A 26,593-nucleotide genomic window follows, 5' to 3' on the forward strand; every position below is an offset into this window, starting at 1 on the left:
GAGGAACGAGACCTTAAGGAAGTGCATTTCTTTCTACAATAATGGCGCTTTCGATTGTATGAAGTGGAAGGGAAGGGGTTTCAGAACTGGGTACGTTATTGACGACAGGCTAGCTTAATAATTAATGTACTCTTTTCAAATCTACGTGCTTTTTGGACATCTTATTATATCTCGAGATGTTTCATTTCACATAGATTAGGATTTGTTTGTAGGAGTCCGGCATTCATTACCACATTCCTACGACATAAAAAATTTCTAGGTCGGTTTAACAAATTGCTTTTTAAATTTGAAGCCGGAAGTGATCTTGACGTATGACGTAATTGATAGAGAGACAGGGTCTCGCGGCAGGTGAGCAACCTTTAAGTTACGCTCCACAGGTCAAGAATTGAACCTTGGGCTTAATTAATTGAGGTAATCATAGTAAATGAACGCTCTTGGGAAGCTGAACAAATCACCAACCACGCTCATAATCATAGCCAAAACCAATAAGAGATCGTAGGCACGCCACAATATCGCGTGATACCCATTGACGACATTAGTGAGAAAAATGTTCTTTTATTGGCTGACTAATCGATTAGCATGCGTAAGAAATAAGTCGTACCTCCAAATGTAATCAAATCAGCGCAAGCCAACACAAAGTATAATGCAATGTATTGATTACACATATCACGAACGAACGACTCACAATTTGTCGCATTCCGTCGGAAGGAATGACAAGGTTTCCTTCGCGAGGTCATGGATCACCATCATATTCTGTTGCTGGACGTTCCCGAAGATGGACATGCCGCTCGAGCTCCCCATGGCCAAGCAAACCAATCCCACGGTGGAGTCCGCGATCATGTAGTTCTCCCCCGGTAGATCCAGATCCGCCCCTTCGAAATGGAAGATCAGCTTTGGCACCTCGACCTGGCTCTCGTCCGAGGGCAGCTTGAAGCAAAGATCGAGCCCCGTCGAGCCCGAGTCGTCCACGGGGAGCTTCGTTTGGGACTTGAACTCCTTCTTAACCAGATCGAAAGCGCTCTCCTCGATGTACGTGATGGTTGTGCCGGAGTCTATGATCACGCCGCCGCTCCCATCATCTAGCAACGCAAAAGTGGTTTTCTTGATGGGCAAGCGAGTGTCACCAACGGAGATGCCTTCAAGGGAAAGATAGTAAAAGGAAGGTTGTAATGGGTTCTTAATTAATGGGGTGGTCTTCATTGCACTGGTTGTGAGGTTCCCGCTTGTTGCTTCACTTCCCATCAAGAGCTTGCTTGTTTTAGAGTCATCAATTGATGTCAAGCAATAAGCGAATTCGGCCACACCAAGTTGTGAGACCAAGGACAAGGGGCCGCGCCCTAGGCCGACTAGGCCCGCGCCCTGGTCGAACCCGCTTCCTTCGTTGTCCTCGCCGCACCCAAACCCTATCTTGGGGATAGAAACCGAATCCTTGAAAGTGAAGGTCTCGGAGGCCAAAACACCTTGTGTCGAAGAGTAATCCCCGTAGGTGTATAAGTACTCGCACCCGTTGGTGCCGCATGACGAAGTCGGTAGCGCCTCGCAAAGTTTGCTGGAGCACGTGAGCACGGAGAAAGTGGAGGACTTCTTCGGGTCGAAGATCGGCGACGACTGATCGAAACATTTCGCGCATGGCTTACACTGGGTCCATATGAGATCGCTTCCCGTGTCCACGATCGCCGAGAGGCTATCCGGGGGCGTGCCCATCGACAACTGCATGAGGAACTCTCCATTCCCCGCATGGATCGGAGACTCCACCTCGGTGCTATCCCCAGCCGCCAAGACCATGGAATTCAGCCTTTGCAAGCGGCTTTTCCCGCGCTTCATCGCGCGCTGTAGACGCTCGAACTTGGTGAAGTTCTTCCCATGATCCACATGCTTGAGGGTCACCCTAAACCCAATTTGCTTAGCTCCCTTGTGCTCGAGCGCTCGCCTCGACGTCGATAAAGACGGCGATGCGAGGGAAGCAGCTATGGCCAAAACTAGGAGCATAGAGGGTAGAAGCGAATTCAATGAAGCCATGGCTGGATCGATTTTGCAAGACTCCAAAGGGAGAGAGTGAAAGATGTGGGAGGTTTGGTGATGAAAGGTCTTGGTAAGCTCTAAATAAAGGATGTACTACAGTTCGAGATGGTCTTATATAAATGCAAGATTGCCAGATGAGAGATAAGATGGAACTAGACGTGTCGAAAGAACGTTTCCATCGCAAATGGAGGAGAGAATAAGGATCTAGGAATTGAAGAAGAAGAAGGATTTAACACTTGAAAAGGTTGTGATCGAGGGTGGAGAGTACAAGTGGGACACTGGGAGAGATGTACCAACTTCAATGGAAGTTGAGATATCGCCCTTAGAATCGGAGGTATGGCCGGGTCTTTCTTGCGTGGTGGTTGAGGAAAATGAGATCAAAACAAGTTTTGTGGGCCAAGCATCACCATTCTCACACGCTTCTCTTTCTCGCCTTCTTGGACTGACCTCCCATCTGCTTTATGTGCTCTTTGCTGTGCCTTTATCAAGGACAATCTATATTATATATTTGTGGGAGCGCACCGAGGAGATTGCTAAAAGAAAATCCAAGTTCGAACTCGTCATCATATCTAGTTAGACTCAATTTTACTCAAAAGTTTAAGCCAATGAGCTATGAGCCAACTTGAATATATTAACTACTCAGCAGCACCACATCGATTCTCCGATATTATATTTCTTTAACACGATTCACACGTGCATCCTAACGTATATACCATGGTCCAAGTTAATTTGTCGTGGGCAATCTCATGTCAGCAATCAAAGCGTGTGTGTTTCATGTACATGTATCTGTGTATATCAAGAGAAAATTAGGTCTCCTAATGGTGCAAATTAACATGATCAAATGATTAGATGGGAAAGGTCTTGGTGGGTGGACTAACTCAAGGAGGGCTTGTTTGGTTTTGGCTATGCAGAGGGCTACCCTCACTTGGGTTTGAGGCGATAAATTTGTCTACTTTCGAACATGACATGAGATCGTAGCTTCATTCCTTACTTAGGTTACTAGTTCCCCCAAACTCTGACGAATTGCTATTAATTTATGAACTTTGGTCATGACATTGTAGGATTTGATGAGTTCAGCAATGGGCGTTCCCACGACCTTCTTCCGACCAAACCGTCGGTCCATATAGCTATGTTAGATTTGACTAAACTTTTCAATCCGGAGAAAAATTATTTTATTCACCTCACTTGGGACTATGACGATTCCGCACTGGTTTACTCGTCATCGATCTTCCCGTAGGAAAATAGGGACAACGTCTGGCCAAATGGCAAATGCAGAAATTTTCTTTATGGAGAGAACTCTACTGCTTCAATCGCTTCTGCAATAATCACCAATTATTGGAAATTAATAGGGTCGATTCCAGTGCCATTTTCCTTAGCAGCTGACATAACAACATAATCCTAGGGAAAAATTCCAAACAAAGGCCTGAAGTATTTTCCTGTTTTTTCAAATGAGGGGTTGAAGTGGATCTTATTTCGGATAAGAGTTTGAAACGCTTAAATTATTTCAAACAAGCGCCTGACCACGGGACATTTTCGTCCTTTATTTTTAATTTTTTTTATGATTTTTTTTTGCCTTTCTTTTCCTTTTTCCTTTTTCCTTTTTCTTTTTTCTCCACTCCCCTCCCATCCCAAGCCATCGCCCGGGCGGCATAGGGCTACCCTCACTTGGGCCGACGTCGAGTGAGGGCCCCTCGCCTAGGCTGGCTAGGCCAAGCATTGGACTACCCTCATCCGCCCAAGCGACAAAAGGGCAACCCTCGCCAGATTTGGCGAGGGTCGCCCTTACCCGACGCCGGCTTAGGCGAGGGCGGTCAAGGCCAAGGATGGCTTGGGAGGGGCGGGGAGGGGAAGTTAGGGGAGGAAAAAAAAGAAAGAAAAGAAAAGGAAAAATTAAAAAATTAAAAAAAATTAAAGGACAAAGATGCCCTTCAGCTAGGCCATTCTTTGAAACAATTTGAGCACTTCGAGCTCATATTCTAAATAAGATCCATTTAAGGCTATTATTTAAGAAAATGATAACACTTTAGGTTTTTTTTTTTAATTCCCTCATCTTAGGGGTACGTTTGCTTCAGCGAAAGTGTTTTTCATGAATTGATTTTTCGGATTTTCACCTTTTTTTTTATTAGCCGAAAATGACTTAGTCAATAAAAAATTTATGCATAAAATTAAGAAAGTGAATTTCTAGATCTAAAAAAGATAAAACACTTTTTGGAATTGCTCATCCTAAATTTTTTAGTATTTAATATTTTAAATTATATTTATATTTTATATTTTATATTTAATTTTATTGTTTTATTTTATTTTTCACTTTCTTTTTTCTTTTCTTCCCTTTTCTTTTTTCGTCTACCTCCGCCACTCGCCAAGCCTTGGCAACGGCAACCATCAGCAAGCTCAAGGCTGGCTAGATCCCCGTGAGCCCGACCTCGACCGGCTAGCCTAGAGCTCGATCGTGGCCGGCGAGCCTCAAGCTCGCCCATGGCCGCCTCCGGCCGGTCGTGGTGGAGAGGAAGAAGGAAGAAGAAAGAAAGAAAATAAAAATTTTAAAAAATATAAAAATTTAAATACAAAATATAAAAAAATATGGAATAATTTAAAATTTTGATTTTTTTTTTGTCTAAGGTATAGTTATCAGATTGAAATCATTTTTCAATTGAGAACCAAATACCATGAAACGTTTTCGATCATGTATCATCAAATAAAGGACAACAAACTGTTTTGAGCTTTCCGTGAAGCAAACGCACCCTAAATCGTCATTTATCATGCTCATTGTGATCTAAGAGAGTTGACAGATCAAGGCTCGGAAAACACACCATTTGCATTCTCTATTAGCTAAGAGCGTTCCGTTAAAGATATCTTTAAGATATTCTGCAAATGGAATATGTGCATCTTCTGCGTGACTGGGTTTGTGTCTAGCTTCGTGATAATGGTATTAAATTGGATTTTCTCTTATAACATAGCAGTTAAGCAAATTCAATCGTTCCAACTTTCTCCCCTTTTCTCGAAAAATAGTACAATGCTAGAAGAGGACTACATCATTTGAAAGCGAGGAAGCATAATATTTCACTCGCACATTGCCTTGATCTACGCACGTAAGTAGGCAAACAAATTGTCCCAGGGATTCCGAATCCATCAGGGAATGGGAAGATCATGTTCGATCGAGGATTGTTTGCAGAGAAGATGCTTGCAAAGTAAGACGTTAGGATACGACCAAGCTACATTGAAAACCATGTGAAATCGGATTAAAACTTCCTGCGAGTGATAATAAATAGATAATCTCTAAGACGAAGATAGTACAAAAATGACTTGGAAGATTATCAAATCTCTTCGTCTAAGCCGAATGGCAGAAGATGAAGGGAAATATTTCTCCTATGCCAAATACAAAGGGCAGCTTTTCATATAAAAGGAGCAGGCGGGGCAGATAGGCAGCTGCTTCGATTCTTACTAGTTCTGGTTAAGGGTCATCATCCTGATATATCAAAGAGTTGCACAAACACGCAAACGACGCTCATGAGGAAAAGGACGATTTTGGCCGCGACTTGTTTTTACCAGACAAGTTCATTTGCTTCGCTCGTTCTTCTTCCTCTTCCAGCTTTTTTCTTCGAGCAGCTTCTTCCTTTTGCCTTTGAATTAGCTCCAATTCACGATGCCGCTCCTCCTCCTTCCGTTGTTGCTCCAATGCCTCCCTTCTCTGTGACTCTTCCACCCTCCTCTTGTTCTCTTCTAGCATCCGATCCAGCTCCTCTCTCTCTTTACGAGCTTGTTCCTGGGCAAGTTGAAAAGCAAATTAAACCATCACTACTTGACGGTTAGCAATGAAAATTGATAGACCAGGACAAAAAGTCTCATTAGTTCATTTGGATTACTTCTTTGTTGTCAGGATTGAGTACCTTTCCCACCCCTTTTTAATCTGTATGGCTTCTCGTTCAACTCAATTTGGTATAGCAGGTACAAGAACCACACGCGGGAGGAGAGTCGAAGAATACTAAAGGTTACGTTAAACTAATGACAGCCATGAAAAGGAAACAGGCATTCCCTTTGATGTTTGTGACGACTCGGCAGCAAAACAGTCCAAATGGTCGTGCCATATAAAGGTGTCCTAATGCATTCAGGCATAACGCTTATGGTAAAGTTTAGCCAATTCTTGTTTCAGTTAATCTCAAATTCACAACCTCACTAACATAAATTGAGAACACCATGATCTTGACAACCAGAAAAACTTTTTATCACTAAAATCTGTAGGAGTCATCACACCTGCCATTGACCCACTTCTTCCCCTAAAAAATAGAGCAAAGATCCGTGAATTTATAGCTACGGTCCCTGAGCCGTCACTGACTAGGTAAATTTTCCAGCCACGCCATTGCTTTCCAGACGGACATAGCTTTCTTCAAAACTTTGCAGAAATTTGAGACGACAAAGCTTAAGGAAACTGACAAAAAAAATAAAGCATGCACTTGCACACAGAAAACAAAGAAAATCTGCAAAAAGTCTTTGTGGCCAGATTATAATTCAGGTGTTCTTTTCTGTCCTGCTTCTCAAATGGATATCAAAATTTCACCTTGGTCTATTAGGTGGATGACCCACTCAAAATCAAAACAAAGCTGATGAGACAAAGTTTCAGTAGCCACTCGACGAAAATCAGAAATGTCAGTATCTGTGAAATGTCCAATATCCTTACTTCCTTTTGTCTAGCCTCCATTAAAGCAGCTTCCTTTTCCTTTTCAAGTTGAGCTGCAACGTCTCCAAACAATTTCTTCCGAGCTTCTTCCGTCCGCCTCTCTATTTCCAACTTAACTTCCTCAGAGTTCAACTTCTCCTCTACATTTCTCCGTATCTCTTCCTCCAGTCTTTTAGCAGTTTCCTCCTCCAACAACTTCAATTCTGCCTCGTGTTGAAGCCTGAAAGCACATGCAAACAATTGAAATGTGAAGGATTTCCATATTCACTGTAAAATGTAACAGAAGACACAGAAGAAAGGCAAAATAACCTTCCATAGCCAAATAGAAAACAGCAATTCTGCTGAGCAAAACCATATTTGGATCACCCTTGGATATGAAAATCATACAAGATCACATGGTAAATTATTTTATGCCGACTGACATGGCTGTTGGAAAATATTCTGGCCCATCACATATGCTGTTTCAATGGTATCAGAAGATATAGGGGGCCCCAATTCATCATGAAAGCTAACAAGATGGAATCTGGGTTGCTTCCTTCAAATTAGCGAATACAGAAGAAGGTAAAGAAACCTGTTGCACACAAAAAAATATCATATTCATATGCCTAGCATGCTGTCAAGACAATCCAAAATTCCTACAAAACACGAACAGCAGCAAATTTACTATATTGAACACCTTGATGTAGTAAATCGTCCTAAAAGAACCACTATCAACTTTTGCAGTGAACAAACGCAAAATTTGCTTGGAAGACCACTCTTTTGTTATCACCATACAAATTATTGTCTATTATGCCAGAAAAGCCTAAGTCATTGTTTCGGTGTAATTCACACTGGGAAGCTTCCTCTAAGTTGTCACCTCGCTCTGATGGCTTCTACCAGCAGCAGATGCATATTACCATCTCCGCATGAATGACAAGAGAGAAGAAACCATCACGATATGGTGACCTCAATCGAAACTAGCATGTTCATCAACCAACTTTTCAGGTTCTTCTTTCTAATTGCATCTGTTCTCCACATCTTCCTTCACATCCAAATACTGTTGAGGATTTTTTTCGTTACCAGCATAGGGGTTTATAGTGGCATGCTCGTAAATTTTCGTAATTTCTACACTTCCCCTGTCCTTAGATGTTAACATGTTCACGATATTCCGTTGTTAATAGAAAATATAACCACATCACGCTTCTGTTAGACATATATCAGCACCATATGCTACAACTACATGGTCAGAAATTAATACCATCCACAACAAACAAATTGTTAAGCTAAATGACACGGTATAAGATCAAGGAAGGAAAAAAGGAAATGCAGGTAGCATTTGCAATCAAAATACATGAAAGTAGGTAAACAATCTCCAAAGCCGTGAGCACCTTTTCTTTTCATCCTCTTCTCTCTTCAGCTTCTCAGTGACAACCGGTGGCTCGATTGGTGCAGGACTCGGACTTTGAGACTTGGGCGGAGGAGACAACGAGCTACTAGGACTTCTCTGTCTTCTATGCCTCCTAGGTGTTGGCGACCGACTTTTGCGCCGCCTATAGGACGAGGAATGGCTTCGGCGGCGCTGCGAAGAACTCGTACTTCTTCTTCTACATAAAGCAAGACTCTCTCTTTATTATCCAGCAGACTACAAAGACAAACACAGAGGAATATAGCAGCCTCTAGTAACAAAATCGACATCGTCTCTGACTTGCATGATTAAGGGAAAGATACGACTAGAATTGCTACACATGAATACACAGGACAATCATAATACCCACGGTTGACTTCAAATGCAAAGGACGCCCATGTCAAGATGTTCATTTGTTGTTGGTAGTTAGCTCAAAGTACATCTCTTCACAAGCTCAAAGAAAAAAAAAACAAAATCAGACAATAATCATGGACTCTTGGATAAAACCTAACATTTACATCGCACACAATTACGAGCTTCAAAGACGATGGGGGAAAAAGAAGATGCGAATCGGGAAGTTTCTTCGAGAGCACAATCTTCGAAAGGTCAAATCAGGTGAGCACTTTCGGTCGGAGGAGAAAGAGTGACCTGGAGTTAGAATTGGCATAGGGCGAGCGGCTTCTCTCTCTCCTGCTCCGGCGGCTGGGGCGGTGGCTCACCGGCGACCGAGAGCGCCTTCTCCGGTACGACGGTGAGCGCGAGACACTGCGAGCCATCTTGTCCCTTTGTTCCTCTTGCAAACAACCGACCAAACAGGGGCCTAAGACGAAAGGAAGCAAAGAAAGTTTGGCCCTTTCGACTTTTGCCATTTATACAATTAGGTCCTTGGAAAACATTTTATTTGTTCAATTAAGTCATTTCATTTGTCTGTGCTTTGCTTAATACACCTGGTTAAGTAGAGCGGGCAAACTGGATTCAAACCCATTTTGTGACTCAGATTTAATGTACCCAATTCGGTATGGGTAACTCGTTTTTTTCCCATAAGATAGGGGTAAAATTGGATTAAGAGAAAATTAAAGCCTAAAAAACAGGTCCTTAATGGGTCGCTTTATTAAAACAAGGATTGTTTGTTCTTTTCCTTTTCATGTTGGTCCCCACCATCGAAGCATATTTACAAGCTCTGCCATCACGGGACGGTCCTCGGGGGTCCCTTGTGCACAAAGCAATGCCGCCTCGACGATGGTCTCGACTTCTTTCGCGTCATACATCAACAGATTGCGATCTACCATGTCTCGAAGCCTGTTTTCTCTCAGCAGCTTCTTGCTCTGTCAAAATCACATCTTCAATTATTTTCTTTGAGATCATCGAAACAACTAAAGTTCATATAGGTCCAATTTCCACTTATGCACATGCAGCACATTGGTTCTCGATTTCTCGCGAAGAAAAATGCGCAGAAAATCTACCAATTTGCTAATTCAACCTATGCAAATTCAGCCAGGAACCGTTCCATGAGACTCGGATAAGCAAATCTAGTGACAACTTCTCTGTTGCAGTAACTCTTCCATAGGTTTACAACACTGGTTTGCAAATTTTTTAGCTAAGCCAGTTCTTTTGATCCGATATTCCCCTTCAAAACTTGTCTCGACAGTTCTACTATCGAGGCCTTACAAAATATGTCTGCTGTGATCCCTTTCAGCATTCAACATGCCATGTCTTCATCGGAGAACAAAAGGTATCTGAGCCTACATTGGAACAGTTGTCTACCATGTATTCAGCACAGACGCCGATGATTGACCGATATTTCGGTATTATACCTTAATATCTGCTCATTCCTACCAAAATCAGTTCTCTACCTCCTTCATGATTTTCAAGGGTTTTATGCGAAAAGTGACAAAACGGACATGTATCTCCATTACTTCCCCATTTCACTGTGTCATTTGGATTTTGGCAAAGAAGATCGAGGGAAAACTGCGAGTAGAAACCTTGCGTGATCAAGCAAAAGAACATCCTCCTCCTCCTCCTCCTCCTTGAGCCGAGAAAAGTCAAATCGCAGTGACCTGTATAATTTGCGTGAATTTCTTTCTCGCGCAAGATACAGGGTGCTAACCTAGTTCACACGACTCTCTCACGAATCAGTTACCTAAGTTCCAAGTCTCATTTCTAAACAAACAGCAACGGCATTTTCTCAAAGAGCTCCAATCCAGCTACAAGTCCCACGAGCGCAGCAATATGCTGCCATGATCAATCATTACCAATCAAAACAATTTAACAGTTTCAAATCATCGAATCGTGGGCATCAGTGGAATCGGCCACTCATTATACCGACATAGCAAATAAAAACATCGCCGTTCAACACCTGACACCAGTATGTAAACCGCAAGTGTGGTAAGAAGAAAGTCATTACCAGTGAATGGCTTGCGCTTGACGCTAGTATCGAGCTTATTACACCACCAGAGCCGACATGATCTCGTCTCATTTTAGGATCTGGGGATTGCAATTGTAACAGAAAGAGATGCGATAATATCTGTAGTGGAACATCAATGGTGGCCATGGTGAAAATGGGTGACATGCATCCATGTTGGTTTCATCTCTTATTTTTCGGTTGAAGAGAATGAGCTAGCACCAAGAAGATACAAAGGAGGATGTCCCGACAAAAGCCGAAAAATTACAGAGAGAAGGTTGGGAAACATATTTGAATCCTTGAAGGTCCGAGCGGACACCAATTTTGGTTTTTAATACTTGTTTTTGCCTATTGTCATCTGTTTTCTTTTTCTTTTTCGCCCCTGAATCAAGAGAATTCATACTTCTGGTTTAATATTCTGCTCTATATTCAATAAGTTTGGCTCCATCGAATTCTAGATGTATAAAACAAGAAAGCGTGGCGGCACTATTGACTTCTTCAAATCACACGGGAGGCAGCGTGCGTGCGCACCCGCAAAGACCCTTGTTTCGCTAGTAAGCAAATTACGCAAATTAGAAACAGAGGTTGCTAAGACAGAAAAATTCAGATCACTGTTATAAACCAGCGCAATACAGACAGGAAAACAACGATGCAGATTTTCCATAGCTTGTACGCGTTTGCTTCGATTGCCAATACACAACCATGAATGAAGAGCTTGAATGCTCTCCAATAAAGCTGCGCAGCTTAAAAAACATCCAGTCATATTTACAAAAACTATAGTAGCTTCCTTGGAGCATGGCATGAGATTCTGTTGCGTCTCCAAAAGCTGAAAGGGAAATTTAGAAAAGCTTGGCACCTTCCTGTGCAATGTGAATGAGAACACGTGACTGGCGATATATTTGAAGGTTGGAGTGAAGAACCTACTTGCCTTGACTCAACTGGCACACGGGTCAAGTGGAGAGCGTCGACAATTTTAGCGCCAGAAATCGTCATGTCTGATGAAATTTTCACTCTCAAAACTGTCCAATTTCAGCATGGCAAACAGAATGAATGCGAGGTCGCGACAAATGCAGATGCACTTTTTTCTCTGTTGATGCCTAGACTTTCTCCTACTCCAGCTGGGTCTTTGATACTGTTTTGCTTGGGCAGAAACTTCCAATTGAAGAGGACCTTTCCATCTTAAGCATCCTTTGTCCTTGTTTTTAGCCGGGAAGAAACTAAAGCGTGACTTTCGGCCCCTTTGGTTATCTTCTTCCACCCGCATCGAACAAAAGTCCAACAATAGCAGCATCGACAAAGATATAATAGCCAACATGTGAGAACTTAAACAATCTTGTGAAATCCCTAGATTAACTCACTTGAGGGATTGTCCGCTCTGGCCTATCCCATACCAAGCGTTACGGTTTTATCTATTAACGTACAAGCAGTCAATTTTCCAGGAAATCACTTATCTTGGAAGTGCTCTAGCCTAAGCAATTTAGAGCTCTTGAATTGGTAGCCCTTTTCTCTTTGCCTCGAACTTTACCTCCATCATTTGGTGCACGTGAAATTGTTTCGCCGATGGGTATAGAGCTTGCAGCAAATATAAGGAATGTTTAGTAGCTTCTTCATTAGTTACCAACTCCATCTTCCTCAAATTTGGTGCATTTAGACGTAAACATGTCTTGCAATTGCAGTTCCCACGACCAAATGGGCAAGCTTTGGCAATATCTTCTTCTTTTGTCATAGGATTCCAATTCTTGATGTAGGGCGCACAAAATCGCTTCCTTTTACAACTTTTACACCGAATGATACTATCTTTATCGCTCCTCTGGCATTGATGGCACATTCGACACTCCTCTTTTAACCACTTAGGGTCATGTTTATTTGGTTTGGCTTCTTTTGCCTCTTTGTTTATCTTTGCATTGCTGTCTATTTCCATCAGCTGGCTTTTTCTTTTCTTTTCTTTTGCGATAAGCATTTGCCAATTCCTAAACCTCTGTCACTCATAGTTTTCTCACCCTTGCCTGTATTTGTTCCTTTCCCTGCAACATCGAGATTAGATTTTTCACAACTCGTTTCCTAGCTGAAGTTCTTTTCTCTTTCTTAATGTCCCCTATTTCATGAACTTCCGTAGCTCCTCCATGTGATATACCCTTCTATCTCTGCATCCTCTTCTTGGCAAAACCTCCATCGTCTTCGCTGTCATCATACATAACTTTCCTCTTCCCACCACGATCCCTCGATCTCAACTTGGTACTCGACGCAATTCACATTTCCCTAGGTCACTTCACCTTCCTCGCAAGGAACAATAGCTTCATCCCTTGAACCACCACTTTCGTCTCCCTCTATCTCTTGTCGGCGCAACTGTCATACCTGATTCCTAGCAAAAAAGGGGAATGACACGACTATCCTTCCACCTGAAAGACGCAGCCTCAAATCAGCCCAAATATAAACTCCCAAAAAGGTCCATGTCGATAAAGTTCTCACTCTATTAGCCGTTAATCGAGGAACCCGAAAAGATTGGAATGCATGGGATGAGCAACCATAACTAAGTGAGTAGTACATATCTCTTATAAGCAGATCGAGCAACTACTATGCATATTTAAAAAATCATATCGAAACTCTTTCAATTCAAACCCATAGTATATCATATGTACAAGGTCAAAAACAAGTTCTATCTTTTCAAGAAGCTTAATATATACAAAGAAATATTTATTTCCTCAGTAATATCAAAACAAAAATATCAAGGGTACAATCATTGATCAATTTCAACAACTCACATACCAATGGTCTATTCCATTGATTAATCTCATCATATCATACGTCAATGGTCCATTCCATCGACTAATCTAATGCTTAACATCTAACTATGGTCATGTTTAACGCCTTGACAAGGGAGACCAAGTTTAACCCCCCTGGGCTAGGTCTACCACCTATATCAATCGATGGTTCGGCCTAAAAGGACATCCTAAGAATATGCATATTCCCGCCCTCAATGGGTTCTAATCATAACGACATGAGCATAAACCTCATTCTCCACTAACTCCACGATCAAAACCATAATTCATCTCATAAACTAGTTTCACAAACCAAATCATATCACCTTCACTTTATCCTGGAGCATTTCATAAAGCATTTCACAATTTATTAAATATAACCTTTCATAAACATATTAAAAATCAAGCTTTTCATAACTCTTTCAAAAAAAGGTTTCCAAACCCAAAATATGTAATATTCTCAACTCCGTTCATCAAACCGAATATATATATACATATATGTATATCCATTTCTCACACAATCTTGGAATTCATTTCCTAAGCCCGTAACATTTTGAAACGTATTTTATAATATGTTTCTCAAACAATTCACTAATAATCAAAAGTAATAAATGGCCGATCTAGATTTTTATGCATCAATATGCTATAAACATCATTCTTACCTTTCAACCAAATCATATTATGCAGTAATATGTCTGATCCTTTTCATTTTCAAGATACGATTTTATAAATTTAAAGAAGAGATAGCACAACTCAACTGGGAAAATTGAAAACTATCTTACGAAGGTTACTAGAGCCAACGCACTTACACTCCTATCAATTAACCATAAAACAATATCAAAATCAAGCAAAACATTATCCCAACTAACGAATCAACTATATTACGCCTATTAGTCGATAAAATGACGCCTATGCACCAACTAAAAGCTCGCCATTAGCGGAAACACATCGTCGTCAGCTATGGACAGTTTGCGTGATGAAAACGTTAGCGCCATAACTTCCTCCTCCAAACCCCGTTTCAAGCAAACTTATAGTCAAAACGAAGCTCTTTGACGTACTACAGAAGTCCCAACATGGCCAACCCAATGATAGCTGAAAACAGAAGATAACAGCCACCGAAGTGTACTATTTGCAACAGTACAAAATGCATACCAAACTTGAAAAATTCATTCCAAGCAAACCGTAACTCCAAATCAAGATCCGTCAACCCCTACAACTTCACAACACCCTAAGTTTCATTCTTCACAACACCCTAAGTTTCATTCTTATGTATATACACAACCACGACTCCTCAATCAAACCCACGAACTCAGAATTTACCGACCCATGAATTTTTTTCCCTAATTTTTTTTAACACAACTTCAAAAAGAGGAAACAAGGCATTGAATGCTTACCGGACATTATAATTCGTAGTTCCATTGGCTCCAGATCATGAACGTGCAATGTTTTCTATCTATCTATCTGTCTCTTTTGTTCTCCATGGTCGTGCATCTTCTTATTTTATCTTGTTCTGTCTGTGGATGGTCTCTCGGCCTGTCTAAAGAAGAAGAAAGAAAGGAACCTCTTGGACTTGGGCTTTTAAGAGGAATGGGCTGGTTGGGCCCACATATTACAGCAGTGAAGTCTTCTTTCCTTGGGACTGTTGCCACTTTCGCGACTCTGCGGTCGACCATCTCCAACGCCCTCTTTCGAGGGATCACCATTTTCAGTTCCACGGTGGAGACTTTCTCTTCCTCATTGCTCCCTCCACTGTATTCCATTTCTTTCTTCTTCTGCACATCCTTCCCGTTGGTTTGGCATTTCGCTCCATCGAGGGGCTTCTCCATGGAAAAGAACAAATTGACACAAATGGCTCGAAACTCAAAAAGGTTATGAGAGGTTTAGCTGATAAGATTCAAAAGGGCCAGAAGGAGAAGGGAAGGAGTTTCGAGAATTGGCAAATGCTCATCGCAAAAGAAAGGAAAAAACCAGCTGATGGAACCAGAGAGCGATGCCAGAATAAACAAATAGGCAAAAGCAGTGAGACCAAATAAACATGACCCTAAGTGGTTAGAAGAAGAGTGTCAAATGTTCCATCAATGACATAACAGCAATAGAGGTAGTTTGAGGATGTGTCTTTCGAGTGGAAGGACAGCCGTGTTATCTCCCTTTTCTGCTAGGAATCGGGGTGTGACAACAAAGCCGACGAGGAAGAGATAGAGGGAGACGAAGGTGGTCGAGGGGTGAAGTAGTTATTCGTTAAAAGGAAGGTGAAGTGACCGAGGGAACTGTGAATCGCGTCGAGTACCGAAGTCCGATAAAGTCGAGATCAAGGGATCATGGTGTGAAGATGAAGGTAATGTATGATGACAGTGAAGACGATAGAGGTTTGCCAACAAGAGGACGCGAAGACAGAAGGGCATATCGCATGGAGGAGCCAGTGAAGTTCACGAAATAGTGGACATTCAGAAGGAGAAAAGAACTTTGGCTAGGAAACGAGTTGTATAAAAAAATAATCTTGATGTTGCAGGGAACGGAACAAATACAAGCAAGGATGAGGGAAAGAGGTTTAGGAATTGGCACATGTTTATCGCAAAAGAAAAGGAAAAGTCACCTGATGAAAACAAAGAGCGGGGTAGAGATAAAGAAAGAGGCAAAAGAAGTGAGACCAAATAAACATGACCCCAAGTGGTTAAAGGAGGAGTATCAAATTTGTCATCAATGCCAGAGGAGCGATAAAAGATAGTATTTTTAGTGTAAAAGTTGTAATAGGAAGCAATTTTGTGCGCCCTGCATTGAGAATTGGAATCCTGTGACAAAAGAAGAAGACATTGTCAAAGCTTGTCCATCTTGTCGTGGGAATCGCAATTACGAGGCATGCTTAAGTCTAAATGCACCAAATTTGGGGAAGATGGAGTTGGTAACTAATGAAGAAGCTACTAAACATTCCCTAATATTTGCTGCAAGCGTTGTACACGTTCGTGAAACAATTTCACATGCACCAAATTGTGGAGGTGGAGTTCGAGGCAAACAGAAAAGGGCTACCAATTCAAGAGCTTTAAATTGCTTAGGCTAGAGCACTTCTAGGATAGTTGACCTCCTCGGAAACCTCTGTAAACTTTGCCAAAGTCTCCTTGTCGAATTATGTTGTTTTCATTGAAATTATCAATAGCAAGTTCAATTTCACGCCAAGAAAATCTCCTCACTTGAGCAAAAGAAGTTTTTCGGTCATTTTCACCTGGACAGTTGGAACCGCCAGTCATTAATTTACATTAAGATGCCAACAGTATATATACTCTCATGTATCAGCTACAAGCTCCCTGCAGAGCTCATTACTCGCGAAAGTATACTCGAGCTCATTTCCATAACAGAGAAAAATGGAAGCATGGAAGACTTTTGAAAATGCTTTCGCGCAGCCTAAGCCCTTTAAGGCACCCCCTTCACTCGCTAAAGTATACTCGAGCTCATTTCAATAACAGAGAAAAATATTTATAATAGTGTGATGGTACCGTAATCATATTCCAAAAATCAGTGAATCGTTTTAATCAAAGGAAACTTTCATCTGAGCAGTAGATGACAGTATGCGAAACTCTAGAAATTTCAACTCTTACTGAAGACAGAAGTATTCGTTTCCTTACTATCTTGCTCCCCTTTTTACCTCACTCCACCTTCCCATTTACGGTGAATAAGCAAAGGCACGGAGTGATTCCCATAAGCAATCATTACCACCTAATCCATTGCATGTTTATGTGACTATTTCTCTCTAAAGATGGGATTTCCTCTCGCCTTTTTGTCTTTCATCTTATTTATCCAAGTCTCCTCCCTTCCCTTTATCCAGTTTTTCTCACCAATTAATCATGGGATGCCCGGATCCTTGTGTTTGAGATGAACAGTAATCCGACCGCTCTCTAAGTACAGCCTTTAGAAGACATCATCAGACATTTTTTATCAAATTTCTGTACGTTATTTGACTCGCCTCTCTTGTCTAATTCAACAGGTGAGTAATAGCTTTAGACTATAAGAGAAGAAATTGATAATATTTACAAACAAGAAGGGATTAATTGGAAAACATCCCATCGATTAAGCAGCGCAAAGTATGATATGAGATATCAAGGTAAAGCAAAAAATGAAAATCTCCTACATCCACGAACAGTTCATGCTTGGACTTGTGCATTTGACGGCACCAGTATGCAAAGATAGCTCCAAGACAAAAAAAAAAAAAAGTACAGAATGCACTGGGCAAGCATGATGTATGAGATACAACTTCTAAATTCTTATACGTATAGGACCTCACGAGTCACGATTTAGAAAGCTCTCTGCTCGCTCACCTCCTAGCAAAAGCACGCCTCCTCTACGACGGCGACGGCCCCTCCTTCATTGACAGCTTCCCCTCGTCGTGGAAGTAAACTTTTCATTGCCGGCGTGTGATCGCGGGCAACAAGTCGCTAAAAGTCAGGGTTTTTCGTCGTTCGCAGAACAAAAAACCGATGCATTATTGACAATTAACGTCTCTTGCTTGAACGCGATTAATCAAGATTCAAACTTATATCCGGAACCCATTTCATTATCTATGGATGCTCCGAAGCCCATCTATATTTAATGATTCTTAGATGGCCTAGGCCGGACTTTCGCTATTCGCGCTCCAATCCATAACTCGATCCCCAAGTTTCCTCACTAAGTCGATGAGCCGATCTATAAACTTGTCGATTCTTCAAAAGTAAGAATTTAAGGATAAAAATCACAAAAAAAAAATAGATCACGGGTAAGGTCAGGTATGGGTGGCTAATCTTTATTGCATATAAATGGGTCAATTTGAGGTCTGAACATTTGTTATCCGACCCAGGCATACTTACTTGGGAGGCCTGTTTATTTTTTATAATTAACAACTTTGACTTCATTTGTGTGACTATCGATGAAACCGTTGGGTAAATTCATGAATGTGATTGAAACGGCCATACCAATATTACAGAGAGGAAGGTATAACCAACAAAAACACCAAATGCATTCTCGTTGATCACACGCTATTAGAGCATTTAAGGTTTTGAGGCAACTCGTTGTCTAAAAGGGATAGAATTGTCCAAAAAGTCATCAACATATTATAATTTTCCCAATTCAATTGTAAACCAATTAAATTCTAAATATTTTCAAGTTTTGCCAATTAAGTTCATCTTTTTTCTCTTTTTTTTTTTTTCCTTCAAGGGTTGCCGGTCCCTTACCAACAGCAAGCAAGGGCCCAGCGACCCTCATCCAAATCTGGGCAAAGCTATTGTGGCCAGGGGCGAGGCAAGGGCCCAACCACCTCGTTGGCCACTATAAGAAAAAAAAAATAAAGAAAAGAAAATTAAAATTATTAAATAATGAAAGACAAAAGAGAAAGAAAAGAAAAACAAAAAACAAAAATTGGAGCAAATGTTAAAATATTTTTAGAAATTGTACACATCACCGTCTTGGCCAAATGGATTGAATTAATACAAATGTAAAAGGTTTATAAATTAATTGGCAAAAAAAAATTCGGATTAAATTGACATAATTACAATAGGTTTAAGACTTTTTTGATAATTTTTCCAAACTAACACTACTGTTTTTTAGGGTATTATAAATAAGTTCAGCCTTTGGCATCAGTGTGACATGTTCTTTTCAAGAGCTTTTGAATGCTTCCTTCCTCTACATTGCAGATAACAGAGGACGTCAATTTTTGGCAGGATGAGGGTGACTTTGGGTAACACCAAATTCCATAGATTGAGCCTTTCATTTCGAAAATCGACAGTTTCCAAGTTGTTATAGAGCGGGCTTCGCATGTTCCTCCTGGTAGGCTAAAACAAACAAGTCCACCCGTTTTTATTAACGTGGCGATAAGAGTTTGTCAGGTCACTTAATATATCTCTATAAAATAGAAAAAGAGAATGTACGCACAACTGAAATGGCAAAATGAATGTACACACTGCTGATGCAAATGGAAGCACCTGCCTTTCTGTTTGATCTAGACGGCAACTTTACTACAAGCAACACCAAAGAGAAACAAAAAGCCTGTGTTTTGCTATGTGCTAAACATACACACTAAGATCATTCATGAAGGCATGCCACTGTATCGGGTAGAAATTCTAGAACATGCAGGTACTAGCCAATAAATCACAAAATTGAGATATTATGATTCCAGGATCTGTATATCGATTTACCACACAATGGTCGAGATGTTGTCGTTCTTTTCAAACTTAACAGGTTCCATTCAAAACCGGGTCTACCTTACTTTCCACAATTGAACAAGGATTGCTTGTTCCTTTCCTCTTTATGTCATTCCCTCTTTATGTCATTCCCTCCGAACCCATCTCTCCGATAGACCAACCCATCGAAGCACGTTTACAATTTCTGCCATTGTGTTTACAACTTCTGCCATTGTGGGACGGTCCTTAGGGGCCACCTGGATGGTGGTCTCAACTTCTTTCCCTTCATACATCGACAGATTGCACTCTACCATGTTTTGGAGCCTCTTTTTCTCTCAGCACTTTCTTGCTATGTCAAAATCACATCTTCGGTTATTCTCTTGAGATCATTCTGGTTATAGAAGCAGAGGAAACAACTAAAGCTCATATAGGTCCAATTTTCACTTATCTACATGCAACAGATGGGTTCCCAATTCTAAGGAAGAAATATGAGTAAAATATACTAATTTGCTAATTCAAACTATGGAAATTGAGCCGGTAACGGCTCTATAAGATAATCTAATGATAACTTCTCTATCACAGTAACTCCCAGTGGTTGCAAAATTTTATGCTAAACCAGTTTTTTTTCTAATATTCCACTTCAAAACTTGTCTCGATGGTTCTACCTCTGAGGTCTTATTAAATGTCTGATGTCAACGCTTTCAGCATTCAACATGCCATGTCTTCGTCAGAAAACAGAAGGTATCCGAGCCTACATTGGAATAATTGTGTTCCATTTATACAGCACAGACACAGATGATTAACACACATTTCAGGCAGTACAACTATTGAAACTTACGAGATATGTCCTGTGTATGTGCTATATCCAGTTCCACGAAAATATAATAAACAAGGGCTCTGTTTCGCACCAATCATTAAGTGAACCTCAATATCTACTCATTCCTACCAAAATCAGTTCTCTACCTCCTTCGACATTTTCAAGTGTTTTATTCGAAAAGTGATAAACTGAACATCATGTATCTGCCATTTCTTCCCCAATTTACTGTGTCATTTGGATTTCAGCAAAGAAGATCGAAAATCTGCAAAAAGAAATCTTACGTGATCAAGCAAAAGAACATCCTCCTCCTCCTCAAGCCGAGATAAGTCAACCGCACACTAGTCGGTTACAAGTTCAAGAAGTGTTATACTATAGCCAAAAACATGTCTTTCTCTAATGACTTTCCAGTGGACAAGTACTTTGGCACAATGTGACCCATTGTACCTCTTCTTTGTACAGTAACATGAGTCACTCTTTGTTAGAAGATCCAACCCAAAAACTTAAGGTCATAGGTGAAAGGAGACTACATGAATATAAAGAGCATTTAGGATCCATTGCCAAGCAATGTTGGACAATACTTCAACACTCCTATCACATGCAAGCCGAATTATGAGCGGCACGTAAAAGTTTTGCTTACGCACATTCACTTGGAATTTTACTACGCACATTCGCGAAAGGGTTAGAGCTATATTAGAAAGTCCAATCTAAAAATTTAAGCTTATAGATGAAGGGAGACTACATGAATATAAAAAGTATTTAGAACCCCTTGTCAAGCAACATGGGACAACACTTCAACACTCTTGTATCAACCAACTTAGCCAGCCCAAAATCACTAAGAACGGCTTCGAAATCGTCATCCAAGAGCATATTGACAGCTTTTAGATTGCGATGTATAATCTTAGGATTAAAATGTTCATGAAGATACTCCAAGCCATGAGCTACTCCAAAAGCTATGCACGTCCTTGTCGGCTAGTCCAATCCTCTCTCCTGGTTTTAAATCTGTCTCGTTCATTGAGCACGGTTCATAGTAATAGAGTACGGCCAGGCCAAGATAGCAATTATGAGAGGAACATTACCTCCATCATTTGGTGCACTTGAAATTGTTTTGCCAATTGATACAATGCTCGCAGCAAATATCGAGAATGCTTAGTAGCTTCTTCATTAGTTACTAACTACATCTTCCTCAAATTTGGTGCATCTAAATTTAAGCATGCCTTGCGATTGCAGTTCCCACATCAAAATGGGCAAGCTTTGGCAATATCTTCTTATGTTGTCATAGGATTCCAATTCTTAATGTAGGACGCACAAAATCGCTTCCTCTTACAACTTTTACACTGAACAATAAGATCTTTATCGCTCCTCTGACATTGATGGGGCATTCGACACTCCTCTTCTAGCCACTTAGGGCCATGCTTATAAGGTCTCACTTCTTTGCCTCTTTGTTTATTCCCGCATCGCTCTATGTTTCCATCAACTGGCTTTTCCTTTTCTTTTGGAATGAGTATTTGACAATTCCTACATCTCTAGCCTTCGTTGTTTCCTCATCTTTGCCTGTATTTGTTCCTCTCCCTGAAACATTGAGATTTTTCGCAGCTCGTTTCCTAGCCAAAGTTTGTTTCTCCTTATCATTGTCCCCTATTTCGTGAACTTCCATACCGCTATATGCCCTTCTGTCTAATCCTCTTCTTGGCAAAACCTCCATCATCTTCGCAGTCATCATTCATCACCTTCCTCTTCCTGCCACAATCCCTACTTCCTCCTTCTCATTGTCCACTGTTTCGTGAACTTCCATAACACCTCCATGCAATATGCCCTTCTGTCTCTGCATCCTCTTCTTGGCAAAATCTCCATCGTCTTTGCTGAAATCATGCATCACCTTCCTCTTCCTGCCACAATCCCTCGATCGCAACTTCATCGGACTTCAGTACTTGACGCAATTTACAGTTCCCTAGATCACTTTACCTTACTCGCAAGGAACAACGGCTTCGTCCCTCAAACCGCCACCTTCGTCTCCCCCCCTCACCGGCGAAGCCAACTCTTAGTTTCCTAGAACTATTGCCACCTTCGTGCTTCTGCAGTCGACCATCTGCAACGCCCTCTTTCGCAAGATCACAATTTTCAGTTCCAAGGCCATGACTTTCCTCTTCCTCATGGCTGCCTCCACTGATTTCTCTTGCTTTCTTCTTCCGCACGTCCTTCGCATTGGTGTGGCATTTCACTCCACCGCAGGGCTTTGCCATGGAAAACAACAAAGTGACACAAATGGCTTGAAACTCAAAAGGGTTTTGAGGGGTTTGGCATATAAGATTCAGAAGGGCCAAAAGGGGAAATGAGATTTAGGAATTGGTAAATGTGTATCGCCAAATAAAAGGAAAAGCCAGTTGATGGAAACGGAGAGCGATGCAGGGATAAACAAAGAGGCAAAAGAAGTGAGACCAAATAAACATGACCCTAAGTAGTTCGAAGAGGAGTGTCGAATGTGCCATCAATGCCAAAGGAGCGATAAATATCCAATTGTTCAATGCAAAAGTTGTGGTCCATGTATTAAGAATTGGTGTACAATGACAAAAGAGGAAGATATTGCCAAAGCTTGCCCATTTTGTCAGGGAACTGCATCTGCAGGTCATGCTTACGCCTCGGTGGACCAAATTTGAGGAAGATGGAGTTAGTAACTAATGAAGAAGCTACTAAGCATTCCTGATATTTGCCGCAAGCACCGAACCTATTCGTGAAACAATTTCACATGCCCCAAATGATGGCGGCGGAGTTCGAGACAAAGAGAAAAGGGCTACCAATTCAGGAGCTCCAAATTGCTCAGGCTAAAGCACTTCTAGGATGGTGTCACCTCCTGGTTTGGCGGTGGACTTCGAGACAAAGAAAAAAGGGCTACCAATTCAAGAACTCTAAGTTGCTCAAGCTAAAGCACTTCTAGGATATTGTGACCTCCTAGTTTGGCGATGAACTTTGAGGCAAAGAAAAAAGGGCTACCAATTCGAGAGCTCTAAATTGCTCAGGCTAGAGCACTTCTAGGATGGGTGATATCCTGAGAAACCTATGTAAACTTCGCCAAAGCCTCCTTATCCAATCATGTTGTTTTCACTGAAATTATCGATAGCAACTTCAATCTCACGCCAAGAAAATCTCCTCACTTGAGCAAAATAAGTTTTTCGGTCATCTTCACCTGGACAGTTGGAACTGCTAGTCAGTAATTTACTTAAGATGCCAACAGTATATATACAGTCATGTATCAGCTACAAGCTTCATAATAATGAAGATACAGAAAACCAATGAGCTCCTTGCAGAGCTCATTACTCGCGAAAGTATACTCGAGCTCATTTCAATAACAAAGAAAAATGAAAGCATGGAAGATTTTTGAAGATGCTTTTGCGCAGCCTAAGCCCTTTAACACACCCCCTTAATTTTGATTTCTTGTTGTTTAATATTTACAATAGTGTGATGGTACCAGAATCGTAGCCCAAAAATCAGTGAATTGGGAACAGAAGATGACGTTATCCGAAACTCTAGAAATTTCAACTCCTACTAAAGACAAAGTATTCGTTTCCTCACTATCATGCTCCACTTTTTACCTTACTCCACCTTCCCATTTACCATGAATAAACAAAGGCACAGAGTGATTCCCACTTACAATCATTACCATCTAATCTAGTGCATGTTTATGAGACTTTTTCTCTCTAAAGATGGTATTTCCTCTTGCATTTTTTTATTTCATCTTGTTTATCTAAGTCTCCTCCCTTCCCTTTTTCCATTTTTTCTCAACATTTATATCACATCATGGGGTCCTAAACTCAACATCCTAGTGTATGAGATAAACAGTAATCCGACCTCTCTCTAAGTACAGCCTTTAGCAGACTTCATCACACATTTTTCTCAAATTTCTGTATGTTATCTGGCTCGCCTCTCTTGTCTAATTCAACTGCTGAATCTAACAGCTTTAAACTAAAAGAGAAGAAATTGGTAATATTTAGAAACGAGAAGGGATTAATTGGAAAACATCCCATCGATTATGGGATGGCCTAGGACATACACAATCAGGCAATGAATAGTATGATATGAGATATCAAGGTAAAGAGGAAAAAAAAAAAACCTTCTACATCCACAAACAGTACATGCTTGGAATTGTCTATTTGATGGCACCAGTATGCAAAGAAAGCCCCCAGACACAAAAACCACAACCGGCAGAAGCGCACTAAAAATTTCTTAAGCTGGGTAAAAGTAGAGGGGACTAATAATGGAGGTGTCTGGTTCGACCAAGGTGTCTCTGTCTATGTTGATGTAGGGGGACGGGGACGGGTTTGAGGTGGGTAGGTGATGCTTTGCTTAGTTCAGTATACAGAGAGAGGGTGATGGAGCCAAAGACAATCATGTGGATGTACAGATTCGTTGTGTTCTTTCGAGGGAAATCTATGAGTAATTAACTGGATTTGGTCGGACTAATGTTGGGCATAAGGGTGTATGTAGGTTGGATCATGACAGTGACAAGTGCACTGATCGACAGTAACCCTCTATCTGCAATGTTCTCCGCTTGGGAGGTCTGTTTACTGCTGCTAATTAGCAATTTTCACTTCATTGCAAAACACATTGATTGAAAACACCACCAGCTGGTGCATCACATAGAAATTACACTCGGGATCTGTCAGTGTAGGTATAATCACACCTTGCAAGTACATCGCTTGTGACTGTAAATGAAGTGGTTCTATAAACTCACATTCAAAATCTAATTAAGATATACACGACGACAATCGTGACTTTGTCCCCATCACACATCCCCATCCCATCTTAAGTTAAATGCCTCCTTCCCCTTTCACACCTTATCTTATTCTGTTTTCCTTTAGACTACTAACTAGCTGGAGTCTGCATTTTAGCTAAGACGTAAGAGTCGATACTGCAAAAGGCGTTTCACCTTGTTTGCCATGTTTGAGCCAGTGTGCCTTGGATTGTCTTCCAAAGGAATAAACTTTTGCTTAAATCGTCCTGAATGTTCATCACATCTTATTGATTTTTTAGGATTTAAAAAGGAAGCAGCTTGCAGGCTTACTCAAGATTGTCTCTTGCATTTTCTCAGTTAATTAATCAAATGCACCAAACGTGTCAATAACATAAAAGCAACCTTGCTGCAACAATGAAGACTTGAATCGCAGTGGGCAAGCATGATGCGTAAGATACAAATTTTAGATTCTTATAAGTACTTGATGTAGGACCTCACGATGTAGAACCTCGCTCTCCGCACGCTGACCGGCCTCGCGCACCTCCTAGCGAAAGCACACCTCCTCCACGACCGCGACGACGACGGCGACGGCCCCTCCTTCGTTGACAGCTTCCCCTCGTCGTCGAAGTAAAACTTTTCATCGCCGGCGCGTGATCGCGGGTAACAAGTCGCTGAAAGTCAGGGTTTTTCGTCGTTCCCAGAACAAAAACACCAATCAATGTCTCTTGCTTGAATGCGATTCATCAAGATTCAATTCGTGATTTATGGATGCTCCCAATCCCATCTATATTTTAATCCAAAACCAGAGGCCAAATCCGCTTCATGATTCAGAGATGGCCTGGGCCGAACTTTCACCACGCCCCGGTCCATAACTCAGATCCCCAAGTTTCCTCACCAACTCGATGAGCCGATATATGGAGCCGCCTATTCTTCAATGGTAACAATTGAAGGTGAAAAATTATTAAAAAATAGATCATGGTAGGGTCGGGCATGTCGGTTAATTAGCACTATACGAAGCACTGGCTGGCAACGCAGGAGCCGAAACTCCTATGACTTGCTTTAGGCGTGGATCGCTACTATATGAGCCGAAACTCCAATGACTCGTTTTCATTATCAAGACGATAAGAGTTTGTCATGGCACTTAATAAATCACTGTAAAATGAAAAAAGAGAACATATGCACTGCTGAAATGGCAAAAAGAACATAAACGCTGCTGATGCAAATGGAAGCATATCATCTGCCTTTCTGTTTCCTCTAGATTGTGACTTCACTGCAAGCAACACCAAAGAGAGACGAAAAGCCGGTGTTTCGACATGCACTAAACATACACCCTAATATCATTCATGAAGACATGCTATTGTATCAGGTAGAAATTCTAGCACGTGCAGGTACTAGCCAACAAGTGACCAATTGAGATATTATGCTTCCAGGATCTGTATATCGATTTACCATAGAATGGTCAAGATGTTGCTATTCTTTTCTAACTCAAAAGGTCCCGTTCAAAACCGGTCCAACCTTGCTTTCGACAGTTGAATGGCTTCAATTTAAGTAGGATTGCTTGTTCCTTTCCTCTTCTTGTCGTTCCCACCAAGCCCATCTCTCTGATAGACCGACCCCTCGAAGCATGTTTGCAACTTCCACTATTGTGAGACAGTCCTCAGGGGTCCCT

The 26,593-nt window shown here is 41.2% G+C and overlaps 2 protein-coding genes and 1 pseudogene across 2 annotated transcripts; all 3 read right to left on the reverse strand.

Annotated features, from left to right (window-relative positions):
* Positions 1 to 539: 539 nt before the first annotated feature.
* Positions 540 to 2,238, reverse strand: LOC115755115 (aspartic proteinase nepenthesin-1). The gene has a single exon (XM_030694410.2). The coding sequence runs from the start codon at positions 2,017 to 2,019 to the stop codon at positions 682 to 684; it is 1,338 nt and encodes a 445-aa protein (XP_030550270.1). The 5' UTR covers positions 2,020 to 2,238; the 3' UTR covers positions 540 to 681.
* A 3,040-nt stretch (positions 2,239 to 5,278) lies between these two features.
* Positions 5,279 to 8,932, reverse strand: LOC115755127 (uncharacterized protein At1g10890-like). The gene is made up of 4 exons (XM_030694422.2): positions 8,730 to 8,932; positions 8,065 to 8,280; positions 6,698 to 6,917; positions 5,279 to 5,785 (listed from the first exon to the last, which is right to left on the reverse strand). Exons 1-4 carry the CDS (start codon positions 8,855 to 8,857, stop codon positions 5,528 to 5,530), a joined length of 822 nt encoding a protein of 273 aa, XP_030550282.1. The 5' UTR covers positions 8,858 to 8,932; the 3' UTR covers positions 5,279 to 5,527.
* A 291-nt stretch (positions 8,933 to 9,223) lies between these two features.
* Positions 9,224 to 22,438, reverse strand: LOC115755124 (annotated as a pseudogene).
* Between the last annotated feature and the right edge of the window lie 4,155 nt (positions 22,439 to 26,593).

This window comes from Rhodamnia argentea, chromosome 1 (assembly GCF_020921035.1).
Source record: "Rhodamnia argentea isolate NSW1041297 chromosome 1, ASM2092103v1, whole genome shotgun sequence".
NCBI lineage: Eukaryota > Viridiplantae > Streptophyta > Magnoliopsida > Myrtales > Myrtaceae > Rhodamnia > Rhodamnia argentea.

What these genes read in the sequence shown, in the direction of transcription:
- LOC115755115 (XM_030694410.2), bottom strand. Translation starts at nt 2,019, where the DNA reads ATGGCTTCATTGAATTCGCTTCTACCCTCTATGCTCCTAGTTTTGGCC.
- LOC115755127 (XM_030694422.2), bottom strand. Translation starts at nt 8,857, where the DNA reads ATGGCTCGCAGTGTCTCGCGCTCACCGTCGTACCGGAGAAGGCGCTCT. An exon ending in GAAGAGGATGAAAAGAAAAG is followed by an intron (nt 6,918 to 8,064) that starts GTGCTCACGGCT and finishes ATGTGCTTTCAG; the next exon opens with GCTTCAACACGAGGCAGAAT. An exon ending in TGGAGGCTAGACAAAAGGAA is followed by an intron (nt 5,786 to 6,697) that starts GTAAGGATATTG and finishes CAACTTGCCCAG; the next exon opens with GAACAAGCTCGTAAAGAGAG.